This window comes from Diabrotica virgifera, chromosome 2, assembly GCF_917563875.1.
Source record: "Diabrotica virgifera virgifera chromosome 2, PGI_DIABVI_V3a".
NCBI classification, from domain to species: Eukaryota; Metazoa; Arthropoda; class Insecta; order Coleoptera; family Chrysomelidae; genus Diabrotica; species Diabrotica virgifera.
Genome location: NC_065444.1, coordinates 104,793,558 through 104,817,665, shown reverse-complemented (window position 1 = coordinate 104,817,665; position 24,108 = coordinate 104,793,558). Strand labels below are relative to the sequence as shown.

At 32.4% G+C, this 24,108-nt stretch overlaps 1 protein-coding gene across 1 annotated transcript in view; it reads left to right on the top strand.

Moving 5' to 3' along the window:
• Nucleotides 1–5,662, top strand: part of LOC126880163 (serine/threonine-protein kinase polo) — a 64,788-nt gene extending 59,126 nt beyond the window's left edge. Inside the window, exon 8 of the mRNA XM_050643916.1 lies at nucleotides 5,247–5,662. Coding sequence (XP_050499873.1) covers nucleotides 5,247–5,435 — 189 coding nt within the window. The 3' untranslated portion in view covers nucleotides 5,436–5,662. The remainder of the gene's footprint in view (nucleotides 1–5,246) is intronic.
• The last annotated feature ends 18,446 nt before the right edge of the window (nucleotides 5,663–24,108 follow it).

Sequence of the window (24,108 nt, the reverse complement as noted above, 5' to 3'; positions counted from 1 at the left end):
AAATCTTTCTTTTGCGGAATTTTTCACTAACGGTGGTAAATTGTCACGTAAGAAACCTTCCTTTTTCAAATGCCGTACGATTTTTTTGTTTCAGAGATCCCAATCCTGAGATTAACTGTCCGCCATCGGAGCTACTTTTTTTCGAGGCCTCGACTTTGGCGCCCTCTACAATATTAGTGTAAGTACACAAATAAAAAAATATATATTTTTTGTATTCTTTAAAACATAGATATTAATATGTAAAACGTTTTATGTTCATTTTTAATAAAGGTTCTGAGAAAAAAAATCGTGAAAAAATGCTAATTTTTGGTCTTCTAAAGTGTACTAGTACCTTAAGCCATGTTCTGCCGGGTACATATGAAGTCATTAGAGTACTACCTCAAAAAATCAAAAAAGTCCAAACACACCTATCTTAAATTTAGGTGCTAATTAGGTGCTAATTAAGTGCCCTAATAACGAATTTCATGCTCAGTTTTTTTTCCAAATTTTGGCGCGTACGGCATTCAAGTTTATGCGAGGTCAGTACAAAGTCAAGCCGTTGAAAAAATCATCAATACAGTTGCTGGCCTATCTCACATTTGAGTGCTAATTAGGTGGAGTAGACATAATGTAGTGTATCTCGATAACCGCACTACAAAACTGTACATATGACGGTATAAAAGCAAGAAATAAAAGGAGCTCTAAATTCACGTTTGGGGTACTAAATTAGCACCTAATTAGTGCTTAATTATAAGCTTGGTCACTTTTCGATTTGATGTTTTTTATGGTTGTGCTCTGCTGAGTTCATATGTACCTGGCAGAACATGTCATAACTTAAAAAATAAAGGAGCACTAAATTCGCGATTGTGGTACTAAATTAGCACCTAATTAGTACTTAATTATAAGCTTGGTCACTTTTCGATTTGATGTTTTTTATGTTTGTGCTCTGCTGAGTTCATATGTACCTGGCAGAACACGTCATAATTTAAAAAAAAAAGGAGCACTAAATTCGCGATTGGGGTACTAAATTAGCACCTAATTAGTACTTAATTATATGCTTGGTCACTTTTCGATTTGATGTTTTTTATGGTTGTGCTCTGCTGAGTTCATATGTACCTGGCAGAACACGTCATAATTAAAAAAAAAGGAGCACTAAATTCACGTTTGGGGTACTAAATTAGCACCTAATTAGTACTTAATTATAAGCTTGGTCACTTTTCGATTTGATATTTTTTATGGTTGTGCTCTACTGAGTTCATATGTACCTGCCAGAACACGTCATAATTTAAAAAAAGGAGCACTAAATTCGCGATTGGGGTACTAAATTAGCGCCTAATTAGTACTTAATTATAAGCTTGGTCACTTTTCGATTTGATGTTTTTTATGGTTGTGCTCTGCTGAGTTCATATGTACATGGCAGAACATGTCATAACTTAAAAAATAAAGGAGCACTAAATTCGCGATTGGGGTACTAAATTAGCACCTAATTAGTACTTAATTATAAGCTTGGTCACTTTTCAATTTGATGTTTTTTATAGTTGTGCTCTGCTGAGTTCATATGTACCTGGCAGAACACGTCATAATTTTTTAAAAAAAGGAGCACTAAATTCGCGATTGGGGTACTAAATTAGCACCTAATTAGCACCTAATTATGCACTTGGTCTGATTCCATTCTGCTAACCTTGCTCTGCTAGGTTCATGGACATGATTTTTGCAATTTGATTAAAAAAAATTGTTAAAATAATTTGCCCACATTTCACGTGGGCGACTTCTTGAACCTTATTCTGGGATGTCTCACGAATGTGATTATGCAAAAATATCTCATAGGAATATTTTTCCCAACGAACCCGCCGTTTTCGCCTTGTCTAATAACAAGTTCAATATATCTAAAAATTAACAGACAACAAAATAATACTCAGAATACATTCTGTAAATAAAAGTGGTGCTACTATAGTATGCGGTCTACCGTCGCGTTTATAAACGCATAAATAAGATTTACTATTTTAATTTTACAAATAATCTTTTGTTAAATCTCTATTTACTGTTTTAGTTAAGACTACGCGTATTTTGCCCATCCACAAAAAAATTAATTTATTCCTTTCATTTGCACTATACTGTATAAGCGATTTGGTAAATAAACTCTTATCTTTTTTTAATTTGACATCCTTAAATTATATTGTCAAAAACTTCACGTTACTGTGTCTGTGATACTCTGGGCTACTCTGGATCCAATAGTAGTGATACTCTGGGCTAATTAGCAAAATACAAGGAAAAGCTATTTACCAGCAATTTAATTGCTGGAATCGAATCTTATGATTGTATATATTAATAACATAGGTGTGCTCCTTTTTTTATAAACAAAATGGTGCCTGAAAATCGTGTTTTTTTCAATTTTTGCTCTATAACTCTAAAGATTTTAACTTTACACCAACAACACCCAAATAAAAATTCACCGTAATTAAATTATGCATACAGACGTGTTTTGCCTGATTTACTTCGACGAAAATTTTCCCCGGAAAATGCGGGTTTTTCCAACAAAATATTTAATTTTCAACTAAAATTTTAGTTAAGTAATTGTTTATCAATAATTAAATAACTTGGTAATATAAAAGCACTTTTCGTGTAGATTATAATTTTAGAAGCCGATGGAAATTGAATGAACAGTTTAGCAACAATTTAATTGTTAATTAAAAATTTACGGTCGCTATAATAACCACAATAATTATGATACATAAGAATAACTATGATTTTTGTATAAAAAGACACTGTACATATCTAATGTATTTTACAGAATTGAAATTGAACTATTTAAGCGGCCTCAGGAATATTTTAAAATTATAAAAAAATTTTTGGCTTATCAACAAATAGAATATCTCGGGAAATGTTAAATTAAATTAAATCATGAAAATGGTATTGGAAAAAAAGCGGCAGGACGCTTCTTTTAAAAGAAAAAACGTTTAATTGTGATGAGCGGTTTCTGAGATACAACCGGTCAAAGTTTACCGGCATTTACCGCAAATATATAAACAACAGGATCATAATTTTCGAACCATCACCTTTTTATTTCGGTCCTCTTTCTCCACACCAATTTTAATATCTTTAAAATACTCATAACATATATTATTATAATAAAAACTATCGATATTACGAGTGAAAATTGCCAAAAATAGCAAAATTCCAATCAAAAATTAGATTGGAGAAAATGTAATCTCAAAGTTCAAAATCGGTATACATTAAAAAAAATGCATTTTCTCGGCTTTCCAAGGAGCAATTTTCTTCATTCTTTTTTTGTTCCCAAGTAACTCGAGTAAAGCCATCTAACTAACTCATTATTAAATGTCAAAGTTGGTTTTGTTTTGTTATAATAAATTAATTTATTTATTATACCAAATTTTTAATTTGTTTAAATAAAGATTTTTAAATAATTATACAGCTTTCAAATGAGAATATTTCGCTGGTACTTATGATTCATGTGATTCCTAATACATTTCCAGTGAAAATAATAACTCTTTGATAAATGTTGGCGATACAATCTTTTTAATTGCGTGTCTGCGAAGATTATAACTCCCAAAATATTTACAACGAAAAGATTTAGTTTTTAATAGATGCCGACGAAAAGAATTATTTCCCTTTCTGCTTCTGTTTCTGCCGACGAAAACAATTATTTCTGAGAACTGTTTAGTAATTATAATTTTCGTGGACCCACAAACAAAAATTATGTTTTTCGCCGATATTCCTCAAAAAAGAAATTTTTTAGCTAACACTTTATTAGGGATTATAATTTTCAGAATCATATAATCGAAAATAATATTTTTCGCGGCGTTCATTGAAAGTTCTACTCTTAACGGCATTTGTTGGAGTTATACTTTTCGTAGGCGGCGGCGATTTGTGTTTTTAACGTTAAAAGGTACACTTGTAGTAAGTTTATCTAAAAAAAGTCTACAACTGGAAAAATATGTAGTTTTCTTTTCTTATCAATAAATTAATCTATTATAACAAAACAAAAGCAAGTTTGACATTTAATAATGCGTTAGTTAGATGGCTCTACTCCGAATTACTTGGGAACAAAAAAAGAATGAAGAAAATTGCTCCATGGGAAGCCGAGAAAATGCATTTTTTTAACGTATACCGATTTTGAATGAACTTTGACTTTGAGATTACATTTTCTCCAACCTAATTTTTTTAATATCGATAGTTTTTATTATAATAATATATGTTATGAGTATTTTAAAGATATGAAAATTGGTGTGGCGAAAGAGGTGATGGTTTGAAAATTATGATCCTATTGTTTATATCTTTGCCGTAAATGCCGGTCAAATTTGACCGGTTGTATCTCAGGAACCACTCATCACAATTAAAAGTTTTTTCTTTTAAAAGGAGCGACCTGCCGCTTTTTTTCCAATACCGTTTTCATGATTTAATTTAATTTAACATTTCCCGAGATGTTCTATTTGTTTACAAGCCAAAAAATTGTTTATAATTTTAAAATATTCCTGAGGCCGCTTAAATAGTCTAATTTCAAATCTGTAAAATACATTAGATAGGTACAGTGTCTTTTTATACAAAAATCATAGTTATTCTTATGTATCATAATTATTGTGGTTATTATAGCGACCGTAAATTTTTAATTAACAATTCAATTGTTGCTAAACTATTCATTCAATTTCCATCGGCTTCTGGAATTATAATCTATGCGAAAAGAGCTTTTATATTACCAAGTTATTTTAATTATTGATAAACAATTACTCATCTAAAATTTTAGTTGAAATATAACGATTTTTTTGGAAAAACTCTATGCAGAATTTATTTACGATGAATTTTTATTTGGGTGTTATTGGTGTAAAGTTAAAATCTTTGGAGTTATAGAGCAAAAATTGAAAAAAAAAACACGATTTTCGGGCGCCATTTTGTGTATAAAAAATGTAGCACACTACCTGCGGACTTTGCATACCTATATTATTAATATATACAATCATAAGATTCGATTCCAGCAATAAAATTGCTGGTAAATAACTTTTTCTTGTATTTGGCTAATTAGCCCAGAGTATAAGTATAATGTTATTTTTAACGTTATGTATATAAATATTTTAAATATATTTACTTTGTTTTTAACCTGTGTTTTACTGAGTCTGTCGTCCTAAAGAGCTACCTGTTACAGAATATAAATATGTTTTTGTTTCGTTTCAGTAAAAAAAAAAATACTTAAAAAAGTATAGTATGTAAGTATTTAAGTATATATTAGTATTTAATAAATTGTTTTTTTTTAGATGAATTTTGGTGACCACACAAAAATCATAATGTGCCCTCTATTGGCTGCAATAACGTACATAGACGAAGATCGAGCTTTCCGCACTTACAAATTTGAATCAATTGAAAAGAGTGGCTGTCCAGTTGGTTTATATGAAAAAATGCGATATGCATTTGAGAAGATCACAGTCCTATTAGAAAGTCAGTAGGTTCTATCTACTTTTTTGTTTGTTAATGTACAATTTTATACTAGTATTTATTTCATTTTTAATAAATTTTTATTATTTCGATAAGTTCAGTTTCTGAGTCTTTGAAAAAGTATTTCTTCTGTTCCTCTTTACACGTTCGTTTTATTTTTATAACTTTCAAAAAAATCTGTTATGATATTAAGCTTGTAAATTGGCAAAATTCTATATAAATAAACATTTTTCCGATGTTTGTTTTTTTAATATTATTTTAAGTGTTATTGCGAAAACGTACACGGACGTGCCTATATTTATGTTTCGTGGACTTAATAAGGCATTTGACATGGTCAAATTAAAGGACGTTATCCACTTATTGTACGCAAAGGAGACACCTCTAAAAAGAATAATCAAAACGATCGAAAATGTCTACCAGAACAACACAGTAAAAGAAGAGGAACTAACTGACCCAATTAAGCTGGCAATGGGATTCCCTCTATGTCCAACCTGACCATGGATGAAATAAAAAAAGAACTAAAAACGATATCAAATGGTAGAAAAACCACTTTAAATAATCTGTTATGGAGACGATGCAATACTAATCTCTCAAATTAAAGATGATTTATATGCTGCACCAATTTAATATAACTGCCAGAAAATTTACCATAGTTAATTTTTCCACAAAAGACAAATTGCATGGTCATCACAAATCTACTAAAAAGTAAATTAGAGCTGGATGTTCATATAGTAGAACAAGTGAGTTGAAGAGAACAAAAGGAGTAAGAAATGAGACGCAGAATTCACAAAACAGTCATCTGATCAATAATGACATACTCGCCGGAAACACGACCGACAAAGAGGACAAAAAGAATGGTAGAAACAGCAACGATGACATCCTTTGGAAAAAATAATGGTAAGAATCTATGGGACAGACCTAGAAGTACCTACAGATATACGACGGAGATGCAAGGTAGAGAACATCAAGCACTGGTAAGAAATAAAAGAGTAGTAACGACAATCACTATTAGTCTGGGCAGATTATCGGAGAGTAGGCCATTTTTGGGAAAAGTTATTTACCAGCAATTTTATTGCTGTAATCGAAGTTTATCATTATATACATTAATAATATAGGTATGCAAAGTCCGCAGATAGTGTGCTACTTTTTTTATAAACAAAATGGCGCCCGAAAATTGTTTTTGAAGTTATACTTCTTTACGCGCATATGAGGGTGAATTTTAATAGGATTAAAACCTTGGATCCCGGCGTAGTCGCATTACAAATTTGCTCTGATTGGATGTTCAAATGACATGACAAAAATTATCCAATATGGCAGCTGTATCACAGCTGTGGAACTGTGGTTTGGTTATGTATGGTGTATGGTTGTTGCGTTTTAAAATTTGTAGGAAGAGAAACAACAAACAAAAAGTTAGTTAATGGTTATACTGCCTTTTTAAATAGTTTTCATATTATATTTTTGGACTTATTAACATAGAAGAGATGATTGTTGCATGTCAATGTGAAAGCCCATCAAACTGTGACTAGTAGATATGAGTGCCGCAAAATTACTGATAAAAACCTATTAGCTCGAAGGCGTAGAAAACTGTGGATAACAACAATCAACCGGGACGATCTACGATCCCGCTTATTCAAAGCTAAAGAATCTTACACTGGTGTTTTAAAAATAGTAGATCAAATTTTGTTATGATATTGTCAAATTGTGAAACGTCAAAATATTTATATTTCATTTATTAACATTAATATTAATAATACAACTTGCGCAATTTGAAAAATGTGGTTTAAAAGGGTTTTTATTATAATTTTGTGTCATTGGATTTGTCTTCCTTGGGCGTAAAATAATAAAACATCTATTTTTATATTTCACTTGTCACCGTGATGTGTAAATATGTATATCTGACACGTTAATAGTATGTGCCTTGATGGTCTTGTTGGTAGAGCATTGGACCAGAGATTGACAATTCGCGAGTTTGCGGGTTCAATTCCCGGACGATTCATACTTTTTTCGTTTTTTTTTAATATTTGGCATTGTTAAGTTTTGGTTAAATTTTGGTAATTATTGTTAATTTTTTGTATTGTAACTGTTAAGTAGGTATATTTATTTCGTTGAAATTATATTATAATAGAAGTATAAGTTCTTACGTGCGTACAAAGTACACACACGTTCTTTTTTTTACATTTTTGCTCTATAACTCCCAAAGATTTTAACTTACAACAGAAACACCCAAATAAAAATTCACCGTAATTAAGTTCTGCATAGAGACGTGTTTTTCCCGATTTACTTCGACGAAAATTTTCCCCGGAAAATGCGGGTTTTTCCAACAAAATCTTTAATTTTCAACTAAAATTTTAGATAGGTAAATGTTTATTAATAATTAAATAACTTGGTAATATAAAAGCTCTTTTCGTATAGATAATATCCAGAAGCCGATAGAAATTGAATGAACAGTTTAGCAACAATTCAATTGTTAATTAAAAACTTTCGGTCGCTATAATAACCACAATAATTATGATACATAATAACTATGATTTTTGTATAAAAAGACACTGTACCTATTTAATGTACTTTACAGAATTGAAATTGGACTATTTTTAAGCGGCCTCAGGAATATTTTAAAATTATAAAAACATTTTTGGCTATAAACAAATAGAATATCTCGGGAAATATTGAATTAAATTAAATCATGAAAACGGTAATGGAAAAAAGCGACAGGACGCTTCTTTTAAAAGAAAAAACGTTTAATTGTGATGAATGGTTCCTGAGATACAACCGGTCAAAGTTGACTGGCATTTACAGCAAAGATATAAACAATAGGATCATAATTTTCGAGCCTCCTTCACCTCCATCACCTTTTTATTTTTGTTCTCTTTCTCCACACCAATTTTCATATCTTTAAAATACTGATATAACATATATTATTATAATAAAAACTGTCGATATTCCGAGTGAAAATTGCCAAAAATAGCAAAATCCCAATCAAAAATTAGGTTTGAGAAAATGTAATCTCAAAGTTCAAAATCGGTATACGTTAAAAAATGCATTTTCTCGGCTTCCCATGAAGCAATTTTCTTCATTCTTTTTTGTTCCCAAGTAACTCGAGTAGAGCCATCTAACTGCATTATTAAATGTCAAACTTCCTTTTTTTGTTATAATAAATTTATTTATTATAACAAAAATTTTTAATTTGTTTCAAGAAAGATTGTTTAACCTTTTCACTGCGGGAACCGGACATATACGTAAAATAATTTCGTGCCCGTACAACGGGAACCGGATAAACACGCGTAACCTTTTTCGGCATTCGCTGCGGCAACCGTATGAATCAGGGCCCGGATTACGTACACTCGATACGCATCGTATCCGCCATGTTTTACCGTAGAGCCTTATGGGAAAACATGGCGGATACGATTCGTATCGAGTGTTCGTAATCCGGGCCCAGATATTGTTTGCGTATTGTATGTTGCCTATAGAAGAGAGTTAGGCATATTGTATCAAAATTTACAATACATTTAAAAATTTTATGCTTTACGGCGGGAGCCGTACAAATCCGCACCTTTTTATACAGGCACGCACTCTGGAGAATTTACTTGTAAAATCTTAGGATTTCCCTTCGCCGTATTTATATAGGAGGATAGTGTTTATCAGCTTATTTCATTTTAGTTTAAGAATTCAATTGTGTGAATTACAGCTGCAAATAACCCGATTATTGACTTTGAAAAAAGTACAAGAGCGTTATGACCGGTAATTTGATAAATAATCTAATAAAAATAATAGTAAATAATCTGAGATTTTTGGGTTGCATTTTCAAGAAATTGTGTTTGGAACATTTAGCATCCAAATGAGGGCCGAAAATTGAAAAACATGTATCTGGTTTTGCCACTCCTAATAAAAGTCGGAAAAATCTTCAAAAACAAAATTACAAACAGGTGAACAAGGTCTGTTACGTCGGCAAATTATTAATTTTCAAGAATCGAATAGCAACAAATGACAACAACAACAACAGTTACTTCTACAAAATTGCAATTACAGTCCTGAATACACTGTATTGGTACACTGCGCGAACCGTATTTATTCGCCATAGTACTACATCGATTGACGGCGGCAACCGGATTGATTAGCACAGGCATGAAACAGCCGTACCAGAGACCATACTACTCTTATAACTAGCCGCAGTGAAAAGGTTAAATAATTATACAGCTTTCACAACAAAAAATGAATGAAGAAAATTGCTCCATGGGAAGCCGAGAAAATGCATTTTTTAACGTATACCGATTTTGAACTTTGAGATTACATTTTCTCCAACCTAATTTTTGATTGGAATTTTTGGCAATTTTCGCTCGTAGTATCGATAGTTTGTATTATAATAATATATTATGAGTAGTTTAAAGATATGAAAATTGGTGTGGAGAAAGAGGACAAAAATAAAAAGGTGATGGTTCGAAAATTATGATCCTATTTATATCTTTGCCGTAAATGCCGGTCAACTTTGATCGGTTGTATCTCAGGAACCACTCAGGACCAATTAAATGTTTTTTCTTTTAAAAGAAGCGTTTTACCGCTTTTTTCCAATACCGTTTTCATGATTTAATTTAATTTAATATTTCCCGAGATATTTTATTTGTTTATAAGCCAAAAAATTGTTTATAATTTTAAAATATTCCTGAGGCCCTTTAAATAGTCTAATTTCAATTCTGTAAGGTACATTAGATAGGTACAGTGTCTTTTTATACAAAAATCATAGTTATTCTTATGTATCAAAATTATTGTGATTATTATAGCGACCGTAAATTTATAATTAACAATTCAATTGTTGCTAAACTGTTCACAATTTCCACCGGCTTCTGGAATTATAATATATACGAAAAGGGCTTTTATATTACCAAGTTATTTAATTATTGATAAACAATTACTTATCTAAAATTTTAGTTGAAAATTAAAGATTTTGTTGGAAGAACCCGCATTTTACGGGGACAATTTTCGTCGAAGTAAATCGGGAAAAACTCGTCTCTATGCAGAATTTTTGGTGTAAAGTTAAAATCTTTGTAGTTGTAGAGCAAATACTAAAAAAAACCACGATTTTCGGGCGCCATTTTATTTATAAAAAACGTAGCACACTATCTGCGGACTTTGCATACCTATATTATTAAATACAATCATAAGATTCGATTCCAGCAATAAAATTGCTGGTAAATAACTTTTCCTTGTATTTTGCTAATTAGCCCAGAGTATATAATATAAACAATGTGATTTAGGAAAAACCAGATGGGAGAAGGTCTGTAGGACAGCCTAGAAAAAGGTGGGAAAATGCTGTCAGAGAGAATCCGGAGAAAATGGGAGTTAGACAATAATGACACAGGACCGACACACATGAAAGGCAGTAATAAACGCGGCAAAGACTCACGAAGAGTTATAACTATTGATGATGATGTTATAATTGAACACCGTTTACAGGAGGTGATAATAAAAAAGACTAAGTTTTCACTCTAATGGCATGCAAAACAACATAATGCTATTCTATATCCCACCAGAATGAAAACAATGGGAATCTTCTCTGGTTACACCTCCGAGGCTTCTACAATTTTCAAGCCATACGGATGCTGAGACTAAGGAAGAAGAGGGAATTCTACAATTTACAATTCACGTCCCATCTGCTCAGCGCGGTAAAGTTTCAACGAGAAAGGTTCCCTTCGTACTCCAATCAAAGTAAATGAAAATCAAAAATGAATAACCATTTTCAATTTCGTTGCAAAACGAAAATACAACCGAACCATATTCTAGTCCAATCAGAGAGTGCAGCAAGCACCTCTACCGGTTTCGAAACTTATTAGTCTCTCATCAGGAGGCACATATGCTGCTCTCCATGATCCAACCAAAACAAACCCCAGCGTGCAGTCCCGGATTACAACGAACGAAATGGCATATATTTATGTCATTAGAGTGAAAACTTAGTCTTTTTGCTAGCAGTTGCCGCTAGGGCATCTATGCCATTTCGTTCGTTGCAATTCGGGACTGCACGCTGGGGTTTGTTTTGGTTGGATCAGGGAGAGCAGCATATGTGCCTCCTGATGAGAGACTAATAAGTTTCGAAACCGGTAGAGGTGCTTGCTGCACTCTCTGATTGGACTAGAATATGGTTCGGCTGTATTTTCGTTTTGCAACGAGATTGAAAATGGTTATTCATTTTTGATTTACATTTACTCTGATTGGAGTACGAAGGGAACCTTTCTCGTAGGAACTTTACCGCGCTGAGCAGATGGGACGTGAATTGTAAATTGTAGAATTCCCTCTTCTTCCTTAGTCTCAGCATCCGTATGGCTTGCAAATTGTAGAAGCCTCGGAGGTGTAACCAGAGAAGGTTCCCATTGTTTTCATTCTGGTGGGATGTAGAATAGCATTATGTTGTTTTATATGCCATTAGAGTGAAAACTTAGTCTTTTTGCTAGCAGTTGCCGCTAGGGCATCTATGCCATTTCGTTCGTTGCAATCCGGGACTGCACGCTGGGGTTTGTTTTGGTTGGATCATGGAGAGCAGCATATGTGCCTCCTGATGAGAGACTAATAAGTTTCGAAACCGGTAGAGGTGCTTGCTGCACTCTCTGATTGGACTAGAATATGGTTCGGCTGTATTTTCGTTTTGCAACGAAATTGAAAATGGTTATTCATTTTTGAGATGATAATGGTTTATTTAAATTTTTTGTGTATTACATATTCATATACCCAATACTACTCATACAGCATTCCACTGTATGTTGTATCTTTTTGAAGGAAATTGAGCCTGTTCACTTTTTACTCGGCACAAAGGGAGGGGCTACCCCCTCTACCGTAACTTAAAAAAATTCTCTGGGTTCTTCTAGTTGACCGATTTCAATTTTTAAAAGTGCATTTGAAAGCTTGAGTCTATAGTTATATGTGAAAATATCGACTATTTAAAGTTATTTTTATTTGTTTATTTTGAGCCAACATAATTTTGCAAATTTGCAATTTTTGTGAGGTCTCTGGATTGCAAGATTATTATGCAAAAACTATTTAACCGAGCCTAACGAGATTTAGTAGAAGCCGAAAAAATTTAAAAGAAAAACTCCATTTTTTGCATTTTTACCAAATTGAAAACATTAAAGTTTCAAGTTTTACTGGTCAACTATTATGTAAAATTGAAAAACGAATGTACTCTATGTTTTGTTGTATTTTAATATTTTAATTCCACAAAAATCAAACTAATTTGATTAAATTCAGAACTGTCAAACAGTAAAACGTTCAGTTGGCCTATTTTCGCACATTACAGGTACGTGTAAGTGGTCAAATGAGTAGAGGCTTCGACTTCAAATCATAAGCACCCGAATAAACGCGGGTTCGAATCCCCAATGAAAGTTTTTATTTTTTTATACATTTTATGATTGGAAGTATATTTGTTATATAATTTTTGTACAGAAAATGCGTATTTAGTTAAAATTTTTGCCAACAATTATTGTTCAGAAATCATTTCTTTGTGGCATTTTTCAATGTGTTTGTGTGTGTTTTATTCTTTTATTTTTTTATTTTTGGTATTGTTTTAATACAAATTTTTGAAAAGTAGTAAGTATTAAAATTAGTTTATTATTTAAATAAAATATAAATAAACTGTTTAAAGTACATATTAATTTCGTTGGAATTATATACTACACTCTGGACCAAAATTAACCGGCCACCTTAAAAATGGGTAATTTTTGATGTCTTATATCTCCTAAACCTGTTGTCCAATTTAAGTGATTTTTTTAGTATGTTATAGCCTTATTCCTTGACAATATGGTTATAATAATATTGTTGCTAAACAGATAAATTTTCATTGTATACCGGGTGTACGAATCAAACTGTGTTTTTTTTCTTAAAGTTTGCATCACCCCGTGGAATATTCTAGCATTTGAAGAATCATCATAATCATACATCTCCAAGTGGAGCAAAGGGCACCTTGCGGTGTTTCAAGTAGCATGAGGAATGATGGTGAGGTTGCTAGTCCCACGCATCATCTGTTGAGTTCCGTCCAATTTTGTTTACTAGTTTTCTCCATTCTCTTCTGTTTTTTGCTATCTTTTTTGCATCGTTCCATGTTAAATTATTTTCTTTGAGTTCTTTCTCTATTGTTCTTTTCCACGTATAAGATGGTCTACCCATTCTTCTTTTGCCTCGAGCATTGTAATGTAGAGCTTGTCTAGCAATATTTGTTGCTGGTTTTCGTAAGGTATGTCCTATCCACTTCCATTTCCGTTTTTTTATTGTATGTTCTATCCTTTCTTCATTTGTTATTCTCCACAATTCGTCATTAGTAATTTTGTTTGGCCAACATATTCTCAGTATAATACGTAGGCACCTGTTAATGAAGGATTGTATTTTCTGAAAGAATTGTTTATGGTGTTTCCATGTTCCTGCTCCATATAACAGGACATACTTTACATTACTTTCAAATAGTCATAGCTTTGTTCTTCTGCTGATGTTTGTCGAGGCCCATATCTTGCGCAAAGAGTTGAAAGCGTTTTGTGCGAAGCTTATTCTTTGTGTTATGTCCTTTTCTGTGCCTCCTGTTGTGTTTAGCAGACTGCCCAAATAACAGAAATCTTTTACTTCTTCTATTTGTTTCCCTTCCAAATATATATTGTTTCCGTTCGTTTCCCCATTTGATAGTATTTTCGTTTTTTTGGGATTTATTTTTAAGCCGGTTGTTTTTGCTATGTTGTTCAATCTGGTGATTTTGTTTTGCATGTGTTGTCTGTTTGATATTATGAGGCATATGTCGTCAGCGAACTCTAGATCCTCTAGTTTTTTAAATGGTGACCATTGTATACCTGTTTTTTATCTTCAGTTTGTTTCCTTATCCAATCTATGACTATTATAAATAACGTCGGTGACAAGACACACCCCTGTCTTACTCCTTTTTTGATGTTTATTTGTTGAGATAGTTCCCCTTCATGTTCAACTCTGGCAAAACATTCGTCGTAGAAAAGCCTTATTACTCTTATATATTTGTCTGGTATTCCATAGAATTTTAATATCCTCCACATCATATTACGATTTATTGAATCAAACGCTTTTTCGAAGTCTACAAAGTTGATATAAACTTCCTGATTCATTTCCGCTGATTGTTCCAGGATGATTCTTAGGGTATTTATATGGTCAATACAGGAACTGTTCGGTCTGAATCCTATTTGGTTAATTCTTAATTTTTCATTTATGGGATCTTTAATTCTCTCCAATATTATTCTGGCCATTATTTTGGTAGCTACAGTGAGAAGAGTGAATGGTCTCCAGTTTTCGCATAGTGTGAGATTTCCTTTCTTTGGTAGCTTTATTATAACTCCTTCACCCCAATCTGTTGGTATCTTTTCCTCGATCCAAATTTTTTTAAATAGTAAGTAGTACATATCCACTGAGAAGTTTAAGTGTGATTTTATCAGTTCTGCGGGAATTCCATCAACACCAGCCGCTTTGTCGTTTTTTAAAAGGTTTATAGCATACCTTATTTCGTCCTTCGTAAATTCGTCGTTTCTTATGATTAATGTTTCGTTTCTCTCTGTTTCTTCCATCTCTATTTGTGATTCAATTCCTTCTTCATAGAGTTCTGCGAAGAATTGTGTCCATCTTTGGGAAATTTCTTTTTGAGTTATGAGTGTTTCTCCTTCTTTCCCCATTAGTTTCGTTCTTTGCTGGCTCTTGCCCCCTCTAATTTCTTTGGTTATTGAGTAAAGTGTCCTTGTGTCATGTATTATCGCTGCTTCCTCTGCTTTTTCTGCCATTTGTTCCATATACAGCCTTTTATCTGTTCTGGCTTGTTTTTTAACTTCTTTATTTTTTTCTGTGTATTTTCCTGCATTTCTTTTCGTTTTATCGGGTTTGTTGTTTTGATCAATTCAGTTTTGATTGCTCTTCTTTCCTTGATTTTTGTTTTAGTGTCCAGCGTTATCCATGGTTGATCAGCTTTCTCCTTGCACCCTAATATCTCTTTCCCTGCTTCCATGTACGCGTTTTTATATATTTCCCATATACCTTCAATGCTAGATTTTCCTACTTGTTCCAAGTTTCCCACATGCCTCTCCAACGTTTGTTGGTATTTGTTTGTTATGCTAGAGTCTCTTAATTTATTTGTATTGAATTTTCTATGTTTTTTGTTTGATTTATAATTAGCCTTGAGGCTAATTTTTATTTTTGCTCTCACTAATTCGTGGTCTGATGCACAGTCGGCTCCTCTTATTGCTCTCACATCTTGTAAGGAATTTTTCCACTTCTTTTCAATGAGAATGTGGTCAATTTGGTTCTTAAATTTTCCTCCTGGTGACGTCCATGTTGTTTTATGGATATCTTTATGTTGGAATAATGTTCCCCCAATCATCATATCATTTGTCGAGCAAAGTTCTATTAATCTCGTGCCATTGTCATTCCTTTCTCCCATGCCATGAATCCCCATTTGAAGAATACTCAAATTAAAACATAATTATAGCCTCATGCTTTCTCAACATTTTGTTGTTTGCTTGACTCGCTTATGTTGGATAATAAAAAAGTTGGATGGTTTAACAACTAGACATGCTTTTTATCAATACAGGGGGTTTTTAAAAAAATTTGGCAAAGTTTAAGGAGTAATTCTGCATGAAAAATAATGACAGTTTGGTTTATAAACTTATGTCCGCAAATGCTTCGTTTCCGAAGCATTCGTTTTCGTGTTGAAATTTTTCTGACAAACTGACGATTTATTTATTGCTTTAAAACCGGTTGAGACATGCAAATGCAATTTGGTGGGTTTTACGACGTAGTTATTGCATATTTTTTGACATACAAATAAGAATTTAATATTCACCATTGGCGCGCATACGGGTAATATGAGCCATCATATTACTCGTATGCGCGCCAATGGTGAATATTAAATGCTTAATTGCATGCCAAAAATGTGTAATCACTACGTATTAAAACCCACCAGATTTTATGTGCATGTCTCAACCGGTTTTAAAGTAATAAATAAATCGTCAGTTGGTCAGAAAAATTTCAACACCCCATATCGCGGAAACGACGCATTTGCGGACATGTGTTTATAAAGAAAACTGTCATTATTTTTTCATGCAGAATTACCCCTTAAACTTTGCCAAAATTTTTTAAAAACACCCTGTATTGATAATAGTGTTGCCCAAGTGCAAGACCAAGACGAGACTTAGAGAGTCTTGGTCTTGATCTTGCGACAGTACACCTGGTCTTGGTATTGGTCTTGGTATTGCGCTCCAGGTCTTAGTCTTGGTCTTGCAGCAAGAGTCTTGCAAGTCTCGCAGTTGCCCATTAGCCTATTACATATCTTAGAACTAGAACAACGTAACAGAGTAGGTCAATTTTAAGCTTTAATATCACAGCCGTAGTAAAGACCAACCAAATTAATAAATATCTAAACAACTGACACCGGGTGGGGTTTGAACCTACGATCTAAGCGATCCGTGTCTATATTCCAACTAACCAAAGTTTATTAGGAACTTACGTATTTTTTCGAGTATTTGCCATTGACAATGTGTGATTTGAAAAGAATTCAATTCAGTGACAGATGTGCACAATATGAAGGGTCAGAGGGAAAAAGGATGAATGTAAATTTTTGGTCATTTTGAGATTGTTGTGCAATCTGTTAGCATCACGTCACAAGATTGGACGCAAGGGGTAAAAACAATGAATATGTAACTTTATTTTTCATTTTACCGAAAATGCTTGCAGATAGACATTCATCGTTCTTTCCCCTGGCCCTTCATATGTTAACGCCAGTTCTCATTTTGGTACCGAATACCAAACCGAGAATAATACACTTCTCCAAGAAATTAAAGGCATCTCCTTAAAAATGGAATGGGTCATTTTTGATGTCTCGAATTTCCTAAACCTGTTGTCTGATTTAAGTGATTTTTTAATATTATATAACCTTATTCGTTAACAATATCGCTGTAATAATATTGTTGCTAGAAGTTAAATTGTCGTTGTATAGGTACCCGATATAATCGGTTCGCTAAACTCAGACACAACTAGCTAGTGATTTTAGTAAGTAATTTTGCCAGTTTGGTAATATTGGCAAAAAAATAATTACTAAATAGTTACTAATTACTCAATAGTTAGTAATTTTGCCAATTTTGGCGAAATTGGCCAAAAACAAAAAAATTACCTACTAAAATCACTAGCCACCCACATAACAATTTCATGTTCTTAGTAGATTCATAGAACATACTTTTCAGAAAAAGTATATACTGAGAATGTGCGTAATTACCATTGCGAATGTGCAGAGCAGATACTGAGTATATACTACATTACAGTACTTAAACGTTCTATGTATATACTTAGAATGTACTACCGCACTTCTTTTCAGTATATACCAAGAATGTTCTTTTTAGAACATTCCAAGGACATGCTATAAACCTTCTACGTGTATACTTAGAACATACTACCGCACATCTTTTTAGTTTATACCAAGAAGGTACTTTTTAGAATATTCCAAGGAAGTGCTATAAACCTTCTATTTATGTACTAAGAACGTACTACCGCACATCTTTGTATGGGAAGAATATTATATTTTTAAGAATATTCTAAGAAAGTGCTATCAAGTGCTATATTGCTTAGAAGTATGTTTTCAGCATCACCTAATCTCATCTTAGGTTCTACTGGTTCTACCAAATATCTATTTACATATTTTAATTGCAAATGAGAATGTAGTTAGTACCTACATTCTACAATATTACTTAAAAAGTAAGTACATATTTATAAATTTTAGTTATTTATATAAATCATTATATAATATTTAGCTAAACTAAACTATGCATAATAAGTAACTAAAATTTATATAATACTTATATGTACTTACCTATTTAAGTAATATTGAGTTATCAAAATAGATTATATATGTATTTTGAAGCACCGCAAACAAAATAAACAGATTATGTATGTTCTTTAGTCCTAGTACTACATCATTCGCCTTCATCCTTAACACTGCATAGTATAGATCCATAGATGATACAAATAATGAAATAATGCCTGTTTTCTTTTTCATATTTTACGGTTTTTTCCTATCCCTGATACATTCAGGTAAGAATAGAAATGGTCAGAATATGGGGGGGGGGGGGGGTTATGAATGTATTGTGGAATAACAAAATCGGTGGTCAGTGTTGCCAAACGGAGAGAAATTTCCCTTTTTGCGGGAATTTTCAACATAAACGGTGATAAAGGGAAAAAGTTAACTCAAAAGGGAATTATTGTTCCAGTCCAAATTGTAAAATATTAAGAAAAAATCAAAATATTTGAAAATAATTCAACATGTCTTCTCAGATTTTGTAAACAGGAGGGAAGTTTTTTTTATAAAAGTGGGAATTTTTAAGGTAAGTTGACGGAAAAAGCTTACTCGACGGTTGGCAACGCCAAATCCTTTGGTTGCTTTGGTTGTGCAGTTTGGCATGTTTTGGTTCTGCGAAATGGTCTATTGAATTGAATGTACCTAAATTCAAATTCCAAGGATGTAAAAATACTAATGATTCATGATAAACTCGAAATGGTAAAGTCATTTTAATTATGAAAACGAATTTTTAATAGTATCTATGTAAACGTTAATACAATTAATGTTTAAACTTTTTTACCCTACAAAAATTTTGAAATGAAATTCGTCCAATACTACCTACATACATAAATTTTATTAATTATGTATTCTAAAAAATAACGAAGTTGATAATATGTAAGGCTAATATTATACTTCCTATACATACAAATTATTTTTAAGATATTTTAAAAGTATCTACTTATAAGTATGTGTTAAGAATGTACTTATAAGTATGTGTTAAGAATATTCGATAAAGGTATATTCTAAGAATAAACTTTTACGAATATTCCGAGATCCTACGTACACGAATATACTTAGTATATTCGGTACGAGAATATACTTTGAAGTATATACAAAGAACATGAAATTTAGAATGTTTTTTAAGGTAGATGCTATGCTTGTACTACACATATACTAAAAAGAATATACTCCGACGAATGTTGGTAGGATATGCTTAGAACATGATGCGAACATCATTGTTATGTGGGCAGTTGTGTTTGAGTTTAGCGAACCGACTTTAACTTATCGGTACTAATGAGTGTACCAATCAAACTGTGTTTTTTTCTCAAAGTAAGCATCATCCTGTGGAATATTCTAGCATTTATAAAATACTGAAATAAAGACCCAATTATACAGTCTGATATTTTTTTAACATTTTGTTTTTTCATTCGCTTATGTTGGATAACAGTAAAGTTAGGCATTTTAACAACTAGCCATGTTTTTTTATCAACACAGGGTGTTTTTAAATAAGTATGGTAAATTTTAAGGGGTAATTCTAAACAAACGGGTCATGTTACCCGTATGCGCGCCAATGTTGAATATTAAATTCTTAATTGTATGTCAAAAATGCGTAATAACTACCTCTTAAAACCCACCACATTTCATTTGCATATCTCAACCGGTTTTAGAGCAATAAATCGTCAGTTTGTAAGAAAAATTTTAACACCCCCTATTTCGGAAACGAAGCATTTGCGAACATACACTTATAAAGCAAACTGTCAAATTATTTTTCGGGCAGAATTACCCCTTAAAGTTTGCCATACTTATTTAAAAACACCCTGTATTGATGAAAAACATAGCTAGTTAAAAAAGTACCTAACTTTTTATTATCCAACATAAGCGAATGAATCAAAAAACAAAATGTTAAGAAAATATGAGGCTATAGTTGGGTTTTAATTTCAATATTTTATAAATGCTAGAATATTTCACAGGGTGATGCGAACTTTGAGAAAAAAATACAGTTTGATTGGTAGTGTCCAATGACAAATTTACCTGTATAGAAACAATATTATTACAGCGATATTTATACAGAACAAGGCTATATTATTATCAAACATTAAAATCAAATAAATAAAAAATCAAATTATCAACCACTTAAATCGAACAAGTTTAGAAAATTTTCGTGTGTGACTTCCTGATTGACGTTACACCTCGATGCCTCGATCAACAAAGCGGCCCATTGGCTGTGAGTTTCGACGGTAGCGCTATCTCGCGGTTTGAAACTTATACTTTTCTGATAAAATTTGTGTATGTGAAATATACAAAACGAGAAAAATAGATACTTATCTAGAAAGACACAAATTATGAACTGAAATATTATTGTAACCTGATTACTAAACGAATACACAGAATTAATAGTAAAATTAATTATGTTTTTTTATTTTATTCATTATAATTTTAATATTTAATATATAAGTTCGTGAGACTGGATGACTGCTTACGCAAGAGACCATTGAGAAAAAGAATAAGTTTATATGACCTCTATTTATTTTTGTGTGCTTACTGCTTTGCTTATTAAAATTTGTAATTTGTATGAATTGTAATTTGTTTGAATTCTATCAAAATGGATATTAAACATTATACTGGATTCAATCTTATTTCCCATGATATCCAATTTCAATCAGCAACACCAAAAAAGGAAAGGATTTAGTTGATACAGGACATGTACGCAATGTTTCCGAATATAATAACTGCATCCAGTACTGTTATATTCAATATTTTTACATGAATCAATACAACAGCTGCAATATCTTGTTTTCTTTTTTGAAAAATCCATATTAACCGCCATTTCAGTTTGTGAAGTTTATCAAATGCACAAAACAAAACTGCCAACTGCCACTAACACAGCGTTGCCACATTTTATTTAGAAAATCTTAGCTTACTAAGGGTCCAGATGGACTTCCATCGGAACTTCTTAAGCTTGTGGAAGATGAAACAGTAAATGTTTTGGTTGACCTCTTTAACTGCATTTATAAAACGGGAGAAATACCTAAGGAATGGCTTCTGTCAACTTTTGTGACTATTCCAAAGAAAACAAACGCAAAACTGTGCACCGACCATCGCACAATAAGCTTAATGGGACACACACTAAAAGTATTTCTTAAAGTGATACATACAAGAATTCACAAAAAAACTAGACGCTGACATCAGTGATACTCAGTTCGGGTTTCGAAACGGGCTTGGAACAAGGGAAGCACTATTTGCACTTAATATCATGTGCCAAAGATGCCTGGATGTTAACCAGGATATATATATATATATATATATATATATATATATATATATATATATATATATATATATATATATATATATATATATATATATATGTGCTTTATTGACTACAACAAGGCGTTCGATAAAGTTCGCCACGAACACCTGATGAGACTGTTGGTAGAGAAAAACTTGGATAAAAGGGACCTCAGAATTATTTTCAATATTTACTATAACCAGAAGGCGAATATTAGAGTAGAACGGGAAACAACCGAGGAACTCGAGATCAAAAAAGGCGTAAGGCAGGGATGCATACTTTCACCAACCTTGTTTAACTTATATTCAGAAGATATTATAAACAGAGCCCTTGCTGACCAAGATATCGGAGTTAAAATAAATGGCACTTTAATAAACAATTTGAGATACGCTGATGACACAGTATTAATAGCAGAAACCCCGGAAGATCTCCAAACACGGATAAACAGAATAGTAGAGTGCAGCGAAAAGTTCGGTTTATCACTTAACATCAAAAAAACAAAAATAATGATGGTGTCGAAATCTCCACAAAATTTTTCTGACATAACCGTACATGATCAAAGAATTGAGCGTGTTAGAAAATATAATTACCTGGGAACTGTGATTAATGAAAACAACGACAACTCTGAAGAAATCAAGATCAGAATAGAAAAAGCTAGAGCTACTTTTACCAAATGAAAACAGTTTTATGCGGAAGAGAGCTAAGTTTAAATCTTAAAATTCGCCTGATGAGATGTTACGTGCTGTCAGTTCTTTTCTATGGAATGGAAGCTTGGACACTGAAAAAGATCGATACAAGGAAAATAGAAGCATTCGAGATGTGGATGTACCGCAGGATACTGAGAATATCGTGGACAGATAGAGTGACAAACATGGAAGTGTTGCGAAGGATGCAGAAAGAAAAAGAACTTGCGCTTACTATTAAAAAGCGCAAACTGCAATACTTGGGACATATAATGAGGGGACAAAAGTACCAGCTACTACAATTAATTATTCAGGGAAAAATAATAGGTAAAAGATCCATTGGCAGAAGAAAACATTCATGGTTGAAGAATTTAAGAGATTGGTACAAGTGCAGCAGCTGCCAATTATTTAGATCTACGGTATCAAAAATACGCATAGCCTTGATGATAGCCAAACTTCGGAACGAGGACGGCACCTGAAGAAGAAGAAGAAGCTTACTAAAATCTACTTATCAAAAACTAAAATATACTATAAAACTTTATTAATATATTTGTATATAATTTATGACTTTTTATAATAAAAATAACAGCTGACTAACTAGAAATTTTTTTTATTTAGCTAATGCCTCGACAACTAATGGGCATTGGCATGGTGATGGTACAGTGGATTTTACCAATTAGGTAGCTAGTGTTAAGTCGACTTTACATTACATGATTTATCATGTGATTTGTCATATGATTTGGTCATGGAGTAAAATTTACATGTTTACACTGTGTGATTTGTCATATGATTTTGCCATAAGCATTGTGTTTTATCATAAGCATTGTCATGCGGCTGGTCATGGGCAAAATCATATGATAAATCACGTGATAAATCATGTAGTGTAAAGTCGACTTTATGTGTAGTGTGTGTGTTGAGTAAGTGTCTTGTTACTTTGCAAAGTCGATGTCATTGTCTTTGCAGAGACGCTAATTGTATCCGAACCCGATCCCGAATTGTACCGATCCCACAAAAATAGAAACTATTTTCATTTATTAATTTATAATAAACGAAAAATTCTCTACCCTGGTGAGATTCAAACTCACGACCATTCCGACCTTTCGATCCAAAGGTAGGCGCTCTTACCACTGAGCCACAGAGGGAGTTTAACTAGAAATTAATATGACTGTAAACAAAAACCAAACTTTTTTATATTTTAACTGGGGAACAAAATGACCAACTATAATTAATTTTTATCAGTTTCATATTTAATATTTGTATATAATATTTTGTCATCCACTGATTTTAACATCTGCATATCTGGATCACATTCTTCAAACAATTATTTCGCATTTTACATTAGAAACACGCAAACACAACATTTGTTGTTTTGCAAAGTTACATATATTATAATTATTTAGTTTTCCATCGTTAGCTTCTAACAGGCTCACCGACCACCGAATACCAGAACTCTTCAATAACACCTGAAATAGGTACTGATTGCACTGCTACTTGAAATCTGCAAGTTTGTTACACCAGAATCCAGTTTCATTTCTGTTTAATATTCATCATCTACGTCCTGGGGCTAGATTCCGTGCACTGTAGATATCTACACTTCGCTTTCTATCGATGTCAATTGTCGTGAAAATATTTGAATTTTTAGCTTTAATTGAATTATTTTCTAGTTTTGCTAGTTGATGCTGAAGTGACACTTGTAAAACAAGAAAATATTTGAATTAAAACTAAAAATTCAAATATATTGACATTGATAGAAAGCGGTCGGCGGTGTTAGAGATTGTACACAGAATCCCACCCCTGAATCTTATTTTCGGTAATGACATTGGGAAATTGTAATAAAATGTCTAAAAATTAATTTAGAAATGGGGTAAATACTATTAAAAAGCAAATTTTATTTTAGTCATAAGAAAATG